This window comes from Hemitrygon akajei, chromosome 21 (genome assembly GCF_048418815.1).
Source record: "Hemitrygon akajei chromosome 21, sHemAka1.3, whole genome shotgun sequence".
NCBI lineage: Eukaryota > Metazoa > Chordata > Chondrichthyes > Myliobatiformes > Dasyatidae > Hemitrygon > Hemitrygon akajei.
This window is the reverse complement of record NC_133144.1, coordinates 40,978,050-40,990,099: the sequence shown is the minus strand read 5'-3', so window position 1 is coordinate 40,990,099 and position 12,050 is coordinate 40,978,050. Positions and strand designations below refer to the sequence as shown.

General features: G+C 41.2%; 1 protein-coding gene across 6 annotated transcripts in view; it reads left to right on the top strand.

Moving 5' to 3' along the window:
- The window catches only part of LOC140714253 (rho GTPase-activating protein 22-like), a 524,093-nt gene that overhangs the window by 420,931 nt on the left and 91,112 nt on the right, over positions 1-12,050 (top strand). For 5 of the 6 annotated variants that reach the window (XM_073025303.1, XM_073025302.1, XM_073025301.1 and 2 more), the window contains one exon: positions 9,793-9,921. The exons of the other annotated variant lie outside the window; for it this stretch is intronic. In XM_073025303.1, the coding sequence (XP_072881404.1) occupies positions 9,793-9,921 (129 nt within the window). The remainder of the gene's footprint in view (positions 1-9,792; positions 9,922-12,050) is intronic. 6 annotated transcript variants of the gene reach the window in all.

Sequence of the window (12,050 nt, the reverse complement as noted above, 5' to 3'; positions counted from 1 at the left end):
CTAAAGTAATTAAAATATATTATGCACATGTGAATTATATGGGGCAGGAGTTTGTCACTCCTAGTACCAACCACTGCGCTACCATTTCCACCCCTACCCCTCCCCATCTAATATTTCCTCTCACGACTACAGCCATTTTGTTAATTACTGTACATTTGCCTAAAATAAGTTTCTAAATAATACTTAAAACAGCCAAAGTGAAGGTTTAATTGTGTCATCAACAAGCTCAGTTTATTGTGGGTTTGAACTAATGCAGCAAGACATACATGGGCACTCTGAAACACGTAGCACAATTCCCATCATGGCAGAAGGTCCATTGGCTAGATCATTAGAAGTATTTAAAGTGAAGGTAGTTACATTTTTGTTGGATCAGAGAACTAAGGGTTATACGGAACTGACACAGAATATCATCAGCCATGATGATATTGAATGATAGGGCAGGTTTGATGGGCCTGATGACCTACTCCTGCTCCACATTTTAGAGTCATAGAGCACTACAGCACAAAAATAGGCCCTTTGGCCCATTTAGGTTGTGGTGATCTGGTTCTATCTAGTTGCACCCAGACCATAGTTCTTCATATCCCTCTCGTTCATGTACTTAGCCAAACTTCTCTTCAAAGTTACAATTGAACCTGCATCCACCAATTCTGATGGAAGCTCATTCCACACACACAAGAATACAAGAAAATCCAATTGATTTTGTCCATCCTTCGCCCAAGTATAGTATGCTCAAACTATCAGCCATCCTGACTAGAGATGGACTGAATGCTGATGCTCCACAACCTGCAATGCCAATGCACAGAATGAAACAGTCCGAAAAATAATTGGTAGTGTATCAATGAGCCCATTCATTTTGGGTTTATTGAGAAGATAGTTCTGGGCAAATTGTAGAAATTAGTCAGCACTGGAGCATTGATAGGGATCTGAGCAAAGATCATTCACAAGGTTATGGCTGCCGCCAGCAATGCCAGCATTTTTTGTTCTTTCCCTAATTAATTATGCCTGAATTGAAGAGGCAATTAAGTTGAATCACATTGGTGAGTCTAGACTGGGTAAAGCAGAACATTTCCTTTCCTTCATGGTCTTAGTGAACTGAATGAGCCTTTGTGACAGTCTGGAGTTCCGTGGTTGTGTCCGAGAGAGCAGCTCTTGTAAAGAAACTCAATAGCTACTAAATAACTTGAGTTTGAATTTCCCAACTCCTTTATGGGATTTAAACACCTCTTTCAGGATGAATAACCCTGAGTTATTGGTGGTAACGTATTAGTGTTAAAGTTGAGATAATGACACCAGGAAGTTATTGATTACAATGGTAAAAATGATTAGGTTGGGATAAAATACACTTGTGGGTGGCCATCATAATTGGGGAACATAGAGAGGACATGAACCTCTACGAGCTATAATGCCAAAATAGGACTGAATTGTTGGGTGGAATGACTTTTCCCTGATGCCTAGTCACATGAAGTCACTACACAAATAACTGGGCACCTTATCAACTTCCTAATGGGATCCATTTGGTGTTATATGACTGCTGTCAACTCCGTTCAGAGTCACTGTCAAAAAATAACCACAGCTAAATAACATGAGATGGAGGCTATTGTTGTCTGATGATTAATACCCTTGGTGGTAGACTTTGATGTGGGAGATAAATATTTAGCTCTTGAAATGGGTTGAACGTATATTTCCCTAAAATCTGTTCTTTTCCGGAATCTAATTGGGAGAGTGTGTTGATAATGTCAACACACACTGCAGTCTTGTGTGTCGGAATCAGGTTTATTTTCACTGATATACCGTACATTGTGAATTTGTTGTTTTTGTGGTAGCAGTAAAAATAAAAAATATAAAACATTTTTTAAAAAGATAAAAAACTAAAAATTAAAGTTTTAATAAAAATATAATAAGTAAATAGTATAAGTGAGGAATAGCAAGGTAGTGCTGATGGGTTCATGGACCGATGGCAGAGAGGAAAAAACTCTTCCTAGAATGTGGAGTGTGCATCTTCAGGCTCATACACCCCCTCCTTGATGGTAGTAAACAGAGGAGGGCAGGTACAAGATGGTGAGGGTCCTAAACAGTGAATGCTGCCTTCTTGAAGCATTGGCATCTGAGTATCTCCTCAGTGGTGGGAGGCCTGTGCATATATGGTGGTTCTGGCTGAGTCCACAACCCTCTTTTGATCCTGACCACTGGAAAAGTATTTGCAAACTGTGGAAAAGTATTACATTTTGTATTCACAGAAGAAATCTGTTGGTTTTTTTTTCTGAGCTGAGAAATTTAATTTGTAGAATTATTTTGTACACAAACCACTCCATGTATCCATCATCCTCAGTCACATGACTCAAGGCAGCCAGATTTCTTAACACTTTGTTTTCTGCCTGAACCGTAGTGCTTTTACAATTCTCCAGTGAGACAAGACTGTGATCAAACAAGGCCTGGATCCAGGAGGAGCTCCATTGCAAAACTGTCAAACAAAAGGAAGCATATAACTCAACATAAGTGTTCAAACTGTAGACACAACTACTGCTGGACTAGTGTTAGGCTTTCAGATTGATGATCTCTACATTATTCAAATAACTGGCAAAAATTGGATTTCAGTAAAATTCTACTATATACTTTAATTGTATTAAGTTTAATTGTTTTAAAAAATAAATTGAAAACAATGAAGTCATTGGCCCCTAGGAAATATACATACGTACTTGCCCTAGCATTATGCAAATGAACCCCACAGAATTTTATACTTTGGCTAAAGAGAATACCAGTGGAGCATTTTACTTATATTTTAACAATGAACTAGAATTTTTTTGCCTGAGGTTTGATAGATCACAAAAATGAAAGTTAACTATCATCGAGGAAATATTTGCAACTGTGAATTCTGCCCCAGTGGGCAATCACTGTCATTTTAATCACATTTCAGGAAAGGAGCACAGAGCTGCCATCAATAGGTCACTGTGAGTAGGAGCTCGATCTGGCATCTCACCCTATTCAATATCTTAGCATTCACTTCTTCTTTCTTTGCCACATTTCCCTTCCTTTACTCAGTGAAGCTGGTTGCTTAGGAAAATGAAAACAGCAGTCAGATCTTTTATCTGTGTTGTGGATGTCACTGCTAAGGTCACAACTTAATATCCGTCATTAATGACAAAAACATGGACAACAGGAGCAGGAGTAGCTACCAAGCTCTTCAAGCTTGCCACATTTTTGATTATCATCAAAGCTGGCCTCAACTCTGCCTCGGTGCCGTTTTCCTCAAACCCTCAATTCCCCAATCTATGATCAGGCCACCAACATCCTCAGGGAACAGAATTCCAGAGAATGCTACCCTTAAATGAAGAGATTTCTCTGTACCTTTGTTTTAAATGATGAATCCTTTATTTTATATCTATGTGCCCCTGTTTGTAACTCTTCCACTAGTGGAAACATCTCAACATTACCTTGTCAGGCCCCATTAGTTACATGCTTGACTAAGTCATTTCTCAATTCGTCTATGAACCAAGGTGTACAGACCCAAACTATCCAGCATCTCTTGATAAGACAACCCTCCTCCCAGAAATAGGCTTGATAACCTCCTTTGCTGCTATGTCCTTTATATAGGGAAGGGGGCCAAAAACCGTGCTCAGGATTCCAAGCAGTGGCTTCTCCAAGACCCTGTACAAATGCAATTAAACTTCCCTATTCTCACTCTCCAAAACCTTCAAAATAAAGGCCAAAATGCCATTTGTCTTCTTAACCATCTGCTTTTCGATTCATTCTATTGAATCACATAATCTCACACTTCTTCACATTCAACTCTAATGATCAGGTTTTGGCCCATTCACTGAATCCAGGGGTTCCCAGCCTTTTTTATGCCTGGACCAATACCTTTAGGCAAGGGTTCCCTGGACCTCAGGATAGAAAACCGGAGTTAATCTATTTACATCTCAATTTAGAATCAGAATGCCTTCATCACAATATGATCTTCCTCCTAATTTTGTATCATCAATAAACTTGCAGGTCTTACACAGCATTCCATACGCCAGGTCGTTAATGCAAATTGTGAACAACTGAACAAACATCTAATCCCCAGGACACTCCACCAGTTACATCTCTGCAGCCTGAAAAGGATTCATTTATTTCAATTCTATGCTTTCTGTTGGGCTCTCAGTTTTCAATCCATGCTAACACACATCCTCCTTTATCTTGGGCCCTTAATCTAAGTACCAATCTCTGATGTGACAACTTGTCAGATTTCCTTTTTGGAAATCTTAACTACACTAATTCTACAGTTTCCTTCCATTACCTCTCCCTGTCACATCCTCTAGCGAGTTAGTCAAGCATGATTCATCTTTCATAGCACCATGTTGTCTAGTTAAAGTAATATTCAGTTTTTCTCCTTTGATCATTGACTGTAACATCTTGCTAACAATCGACATTAAACTAACTGGCCCGTTGTTCTCCAATTACTGTCGTCCTTTTTTGAAAATTTCATTCACATTGGCTGATGGCACCCTCTCGGAGTTCTGCAAGCTTTGAAACACTTTGACCAACATCTCCACCATCTCTGCAGCTGCTTCTTTTAAAACCCTTAGTTACAGGCCCTCATGACCTGGCAATTTATCTGCCAAAAGCTCTGCGAGTTTCTCTAATGTGACTGGTAATTTTATATGTTCCTCCCTGTTATTTGAAATGAGCCCATCTGGGATAGAAGGCCAGTTCAGATGCAGTTAGGAATCAACTGTTGTGGATTTATAGGAGTGTCTAGTCAGATCTGCTGCCTCACAGTTTCAATTACACAGGGCCAGTCCTGGTGCTAGCCTGGTGTTGTCCGTGTGGACCTTGCACATTTTCCCTGGGACCGCATGCGTTTCCACTGGATTTTTCAGTTTCCTCCCACTTCCCAGAAATGTGCTGACTATAGCACAATTGATTGTTCTTGGACTAGTGGAAGTGGTTGGTGGGATCACCATTAAAGGGCACGTCTTACAGAATAGGACACTGGTCTTCCCCAGGTTATGATAGGGTTCCATCAACCAAGGACAGCACGTAAGATTCTGCTGTTTGCCTGCGCCTCTTAAGGGGTTACATCCATGCTCCTGGAGAAGGAGCACGTGGTAACCAAGGGTACCATTGGGGATTTCCAGGATTAGTGGTCACCACACTGGTTTTGAGCTTATTCTGGATAGAGATGACCATGTTATACCGTAATTTGAAACAGTAAATAATGTGATTATGAAGTACTGTAGTATTGTAATATGTGATTTATAATCACTGAATAAACAACCTTTGGAAAAGGAAAAGAACCATATGGGGCATTTAACTCAACCAATCAGATACTGTATTGCCAATATCTGAGTTCCTGCACGGCAGAAGATACTTGCAGCTCCACAGCAGCTGACAAACTATCCCCATCCATCCCACCGGTCTCCCTAGTGCTCGTTTGTACGCAAAGGCTGTGCAGATATCAGGCATCCTTAACCTGGGGAGGATCTGTGCAGGAAACGTGGGGGATTGGGAGCGATGAGATTGCTCATTGATTGAATAAGACAAATAGTCCCTTCTCTGTCATAATGAAATCTAAAATTATAAACCTACTCCAGGTGAGGTTTCCTTTCCTGAAGCACATTTCCTGGACACAATTTGGTACCTTGTTCTCACTGCTGCTGATATGTTTTTCTTTAAATTCCTAATTTATTCATGAATTGAATTTGAATTCTTGGCACCCTTGGATGATCTTGGTTATTGTGTTCCGGATTCTCCACAGTGAGTCCAGAATGGGCACCATTTCAATTATGAATCAGAATGAGAAGCGTTCTTTCAATTAAATCCTTTAGTTTCAGTTCTCAATTATATATTGTGTTTCTGAAAGTTATCATCTACTCTTGCACAAGATTTCTTCCTTTCCTCCCTCACATCCACTGACCCCCAATGAGGAGCAGGTCTGCACAGAGTTCCCCAAACTCTGCGAAAGGAACATCAAGATTAAATCCAATCCTATCCCCCACCAACATCTTCACTTTAATAGTACAGCTTGTTGGGTTTTCTCCCCTCTGGCCAGGAGTCATTGGTAGGCTACTTACCAACACGAACCAGGTGAACACATGCTGGACTAGGAGTCAAAATCGCCAAAGCAAAGGATCCATTTAACGATTAAGCCATTTAGGAGTTGTTTTGACATACAGATTTCCTGCAGAATAGAGTCATCAGAGGACGTGGTGAACTTAGTGTGGAATTTAGTGAGCTGTGCAACATGGAATGAGAAAGCCTTCAGTGGTATTTGGACTTATTTTGACCTTGAATTTGAGGAATCTACCTTCATGCATAACATGCACTTAGTTTAAAGACTATAAATAGGTATGGAGAACATTGGTGTCAAGCAGTTTTATAACTAGAATATGCTAGCAATGCCTGGTCAGGCATTTCAGCAAATAATGGCTGATTTGCTGAAGACTCAGATTGAAAGTACTGAGCGAAATAAAGAGACATAATGACAGGAACTTGGGTTGGGATTGTGGTGACCGCAGTGTGCAGCTGCTGGTTCAAGGCCGGGATTCACTTGTGTTGGTGTAAGCATCAAATTGCCCGATATTAGTTTCAGCCTTGTGTGCTGCTGAGATTCTCAGTCACGGCTTTTCCAAAAGGCAGCACTGCACTGGGCTGACCTTGCTGGGAAGGGAAGGACAGTTAACTTTCCGAAAGCCAAGGTAACATTCTCCTTATTTACTCTTTTCCTGTTTTCCAATCTTGGCATGAAGAAGTTATCTGTGCTGAATAAACAAGCTAACCAGTCCAGAAATACCCTGGTGACCTCCTCCACCAGACTGGCAGGGAAGTCAACAAAAACCCCTCAGACCACAAACTGACTTGTTTCACCAAACAGCTAGGTTCTGTTTCACACTTCTCAATGTTCCTCAGTTGTTTCTGTTTTCTCAGATAATGGAGTATATCACTTTACAGTAGTCTGAACCAGTGTGCTTTGTTAGGGGCTTCTGCTTGTTGGGGTGAGAGGCAAGTGGAGATGCCTTCTTAAAACACTCAGAAACTGTCCATGAAACATACTCTGAACAGTAAACGCCCCCCCCCCGCAGGTTACAAACTCAGCTTAAATATACATGAATGTGCATTTTGAAAACTAGTGGGATTCATTAGCTGGTTGCTACGGGGTGTTAGGGACCTTCTACTGCTCGGGAGCATGATTCATGGCAGAAAGTCCCAATTACACACTGCTCAGGGTATGAACAGTTTAGAGCGAGAGAATCCTGCTCCAACCTGGGAAGGAGCTGCTGATGGATGCTCGATTTTTATTATTAGCTGTCGATTGTAAAATAAGGTGTGGGGTAATTCGAGCTGGGGAATGGGCTTGTTCTGGTTGCTAGCTCCAAACATAACGGCAAATTGCTGCGTTCCTCCTCACCCCTCATGCTGAAGTCAATGGAGCCGATTGCACAGAGCTGAGTGAAACTGGAGATGGATGTTTGCCGTGAATTCAGTGTTGCCAACCAAGCGCTATTCTCTGTCATTGCTGCTTCATTTTCAAGTGATGCCTCTGCCACAGTTCTGAGCATTGGGGTTCAGATTGTTAAAATTGCAACCGTGTTTGAGAAGTTGGAAGGGTTTCACAAGGTGGGAGGAGGTTCCCCTGCAGCACAATGTGTGTGGGCAGGACCGGGAGGGGTAGAATGTATAGTGGAATGAGTCCCTGATGTGCCAGCTACTAAACGTCAATGAGTGTATGTATTACATTAATCACAGGCCATCCCCGTTTTTACTGATGTCTGAAAGTCAATTTTGTCCGTGAGAGAAAACACATAGAATCCTTTGATATGGTAACTCCATAGTATTATAATGAATGGCATAAAAAATACAGATGACAATTAATAAAGTGGAGAGAGAGAGAGGGGGGAGGGAGGGAGGGAGAGAGGAGAGGGAGATAGGGGGGGAGAGAGAGGGGGGGGGTGAGAGAGAGAGTGAGAAAGAGAGAAAGAAAGAAAGAACGAAATTCTTTCCCAGTTCTGGGTGTAGTGTGGTGTGTGTAGTATGTAGGGTGCAGTATGTATTGTGGAGGGTGGAGTGTGGAGTGTGTAGGGTGGTCTGTGAAGTGTGTGGTGTGGAGTGTGTAATGTGGAACATAGAGTGTGGAGTGTGTAGTGTGGCGTGTAGAGTGTGTAGGGTGGTGTGTAGGGTGGTGTGTGGAGTGTAGAGGGTGTAGGGTGGTGTGTGGAGGGTGGTGTGTGGAGTGTGGTGGTCAGTGGTAGATCCCAATGGGGAGCTGATGAGGATGTGGGGAGAATGGGAAAAATGGGATTAAAGTAGAATTAGTGTAAATGGGTGTTTGTTGGTCACTGTGGATTCATCTGGAAAGAGCCTCTTTCCATGCTGTCTGACTTTATGAATGTAGGTTTAGGTTTGTAGTCTTCCTTCTAGTTACATCAGAGAGTGTCTTACAAAATCAGCTTCGTTCACTGGCACCAACTAGGACGTATGGATGGTGATGGTGATTATAACTGGTGACCCCAGGAGCACCTCACGGGCAACCTATCTAGTTCCAGTATATTTCAGCTTTCCTACTACAGACTTATTAGCATGTTCTTTCAGAAGACATTTTATCAGGATTGGCAAACATGTCCAATGAGGAAACTTTGAACAAGCTAGGGCTTTTCTCTTTGGATGAAGGAGGATGAGAGGTGACCTGACAGAGCCGTATAGAATGAAAAAAGGCAGGGTGGCAGGGGCCAATATCAAAGAGCATCTGTTTAAGGTGAGTAGAAGCGGTTTGGGGAGATATCCAACGTTGGTTTCTCACACAGAGAGAGGGGTGCCTACTGGGGATGGTGGTAGAGGCTCATGCAGTAGGGACATTTGGGAGTCAGATAGATAGACATGTGGATGTAGGAAAGTGGATGGCTGTGTTAGATTGATCATGGAGTAGGTTTGCGTAGGTTTGCACAATATCATGGGCCAAGGGTCCCTTACTATGCTGTTCAACGTTCAAAATAAATGTTATTATCAGAGTACCACACACAACCCTGAGAATCTTTTTCCTGTGGGCATACTCAGCAAATTCATAGAATAGTAACTATAACAAGATTCAATGAAAGATCAAGTCGAGTGCAGAAAACACCAAACTGTGCCAATGCAAATGTAAATAAATAGTGATAAATAACAAGAACATGATAAGGTTAACAATGACAAGATAAAGAGTTCTGAAAGTGAGATTATTGGTTGTGAGAACTTCTCAAGATGGGCAGATGAGTAGTATTCCCCTTTTATTCAAGAGCTTGATGGTTGAGGGGTAGATAGTAACTGTTCTTGAACAGTTGATGGCAGCAGTGAGAAAAGCACATGGCCTGGGTGGCAAGGAGCATTGAGAATGTACGCTGCTTTCGTGTGGATGTGCTCAGTGGTTGGGAGGGCTTTACCCATGATATACTGGGTCAAATCCACTACCTTTTGTAGGATTTTCTTTCAAAGGCATTGGTGTTCCCATTCTAGGCTGTGATGCAGCCAGTCAATACACTCTCCACTTCATGGCTGTAGAAGTTTGTCAACATTTTTGATGTCATGACGAATATCCGAAGCCTCCTAAGGAAGTAGAGGTGCAGTCGTGCTTTCTTTGCAATTACATTTACATGCTAGGACCAGGACAGGTCCTCTGAAATAGTAACACCCAGGAATTTATGTTCTATGTCCCAGGTAAATGCTTTAGCTTCCTCGTAATTGAGGTAATTGTCGCTTCTTGTAAAAAAAAACTGCGGTCAGTCCAACACTGTAGTCACTGCGACAATCCAACGAGTTGATTCTCCTGCTTTCTTCTTCTAGGGAGCGCTGGGGACCGGGACCGGATGGCTGTCAATCATGAAGCATTCCTCCTAATGGCAAACTCCCAGAATGATATGGAGGACTGGGTCAAAGCCATCAGGCGAGTGATATGGGCTCCATTTGGCGGAGGTACCCCATTATATTTGTTTTGTGCCAACGTAAAATCTAATTATTTGCCACACACAGCTTACGAAGCACACAGTAACTCATGGAGAGAAGAGGGTGATACCTCTAGGAAATGTTACTTCATCACTGTGACCATTTGGCATGGATGATTCCTTGTTACGGAACCTCCACCCAGTTTTCACTGTCAAATTCTAAGAATTGGGCAAAACCTATTTTTAACTTGTATAAAGCAGGCTTTAACTTGTTAAATTAAAGAAATTTAATCTCTTCCCCCTCCCAAAATATTAAGATATGGGAGTCAATGCTGTTTGTGGCCCATGCCTAGTTAGCTTTGAGATGTTAAGTCATGTGCCCTGGGACTGCAATAGATTAACATTTATAGTAAATGGAAGTTGGCCAATTAAGGTATTTAATCTAACTAAACAGGAAATTAGTGCTTCCAGCTGCCCAATATATATAAATAATTATTGCTAAAAAGCACCACAAATGTGAAAAGAATGTATTTACTTTGTTTTGATATTTGAGGGAAATTATTCCCGCCTTATTATGTGGAGCAGTTCATGATAAATCTGGACTCCTGGATTGCAATAGCATTCCAAAATTCTCTGAAAGATTGCAGTACAATACAAACAACATGCCATTATTTCAGAAATTTAAAATTCCTGGCTTCCAGGCCTTTAAGTTAAAATGAGATTGGTTGCTAGGATGGGAACGTAAAGCTTTTGTGCTATTCTGTTATCTTTTAATGAACATCCACTTCCACCGAGAAAAATTCTTTTACAGCGTGAGTATCATTGTCACCACACTACTGTTATGTGCATTTGCAGTGCTTTTGACTTGACTCAAGTGCATGTATTTACAGACAAATTTACCAATCACAGTTTTACACAGATATAAATCTGATCTACATCAGGCAGCTTCTGAACTTTCATTTGACTCTGAATCAGCATCATTGCTGCAACTTGGCAAGTCGGAGGTTCGAAGAATTGTTTATCATATATGAATACTTTAAAAATCTACAATTGGATCAAAGCCACTCACTGTGATAAAGTGACTAGAAATGTGTGAGTACAAAGAGTAGCAGTAGCAATATTGTGTTCCTTGGTTTGCAATATTGAGTCATTTTGCCATCATTCTTTCAGTATTGGTCATAGTACAACTAGTTGTTGATCTGGTAGTCACTGTATGATGGCTCGGAATATGGAAAGGTCCCTGGTATTTACAGAAATTGAGATACTGTCCTGAAGGTATTTGGAAAAAAACTTTTACTTATATCAAAATTGAAGTTCTGGTATATATCCTTGTGTGAACTGTACTGCACAATAAAGAAGCAGCACTAATTGGATTTTAATGTTACTGGGCAAAATCAGAGCATTTCAATAGATGTGAATTATTTCTTCAAAAGTCAGGCTAAGTAATTTATAAAACACTTAAACAGACTAGAGTTTTATACTGTAGTCATATATAGTTTGAGATATGGACTTTCATCAATGCTTGTGAAGTCCATATTGTAGCATTAAAGATCACAGTTTCTTCCGACCAACACCCCAGCCTGTTGTTATCAATATTCACCCCTAAATAGCCTTGCCTCCAGAGGCAGAGGGCAGTGCTTCTCAACATGGTGATGTCCTACCCCTTTGCAGACTCCAAACCACCTCTCCATTACTATGTCACACCCAGAAGTAGAACTAATATAAATTTGGTTTTAATTGCCCTTAGTGCTAAGAGTCATAAAACCCAGAAACAGGCCTTTTGGCCCACCCTGTCCTTGATGACTGTCAAGTATTCATCTATACAACAGGTTGAGCACCCCTTATCCAAAATGCTTAGGGCTGGAGTGCTTTGGATTTTGGTTATTTGATACCTTGGGGATGGGATTCAAGTCTAAACGTGAAATCCATTTATATTACATATACATGTACTGTGAAGCTAGTTTTATAGAATGTTTTTAATAATTTTGTGCATGAGTACATCCAACCATCAGAAAGGTAAGCTATCACTACCCCATCTGCTCAGGTGGACAGTCAGTGGCTGTTTGGCATCACCATCATTCCCCGTTCTTACGCTTGTTCGTCACACACATGTACTGATGCAGCTGTTCAGCGTGTTAGATTTTCAACAGTGACAACCTG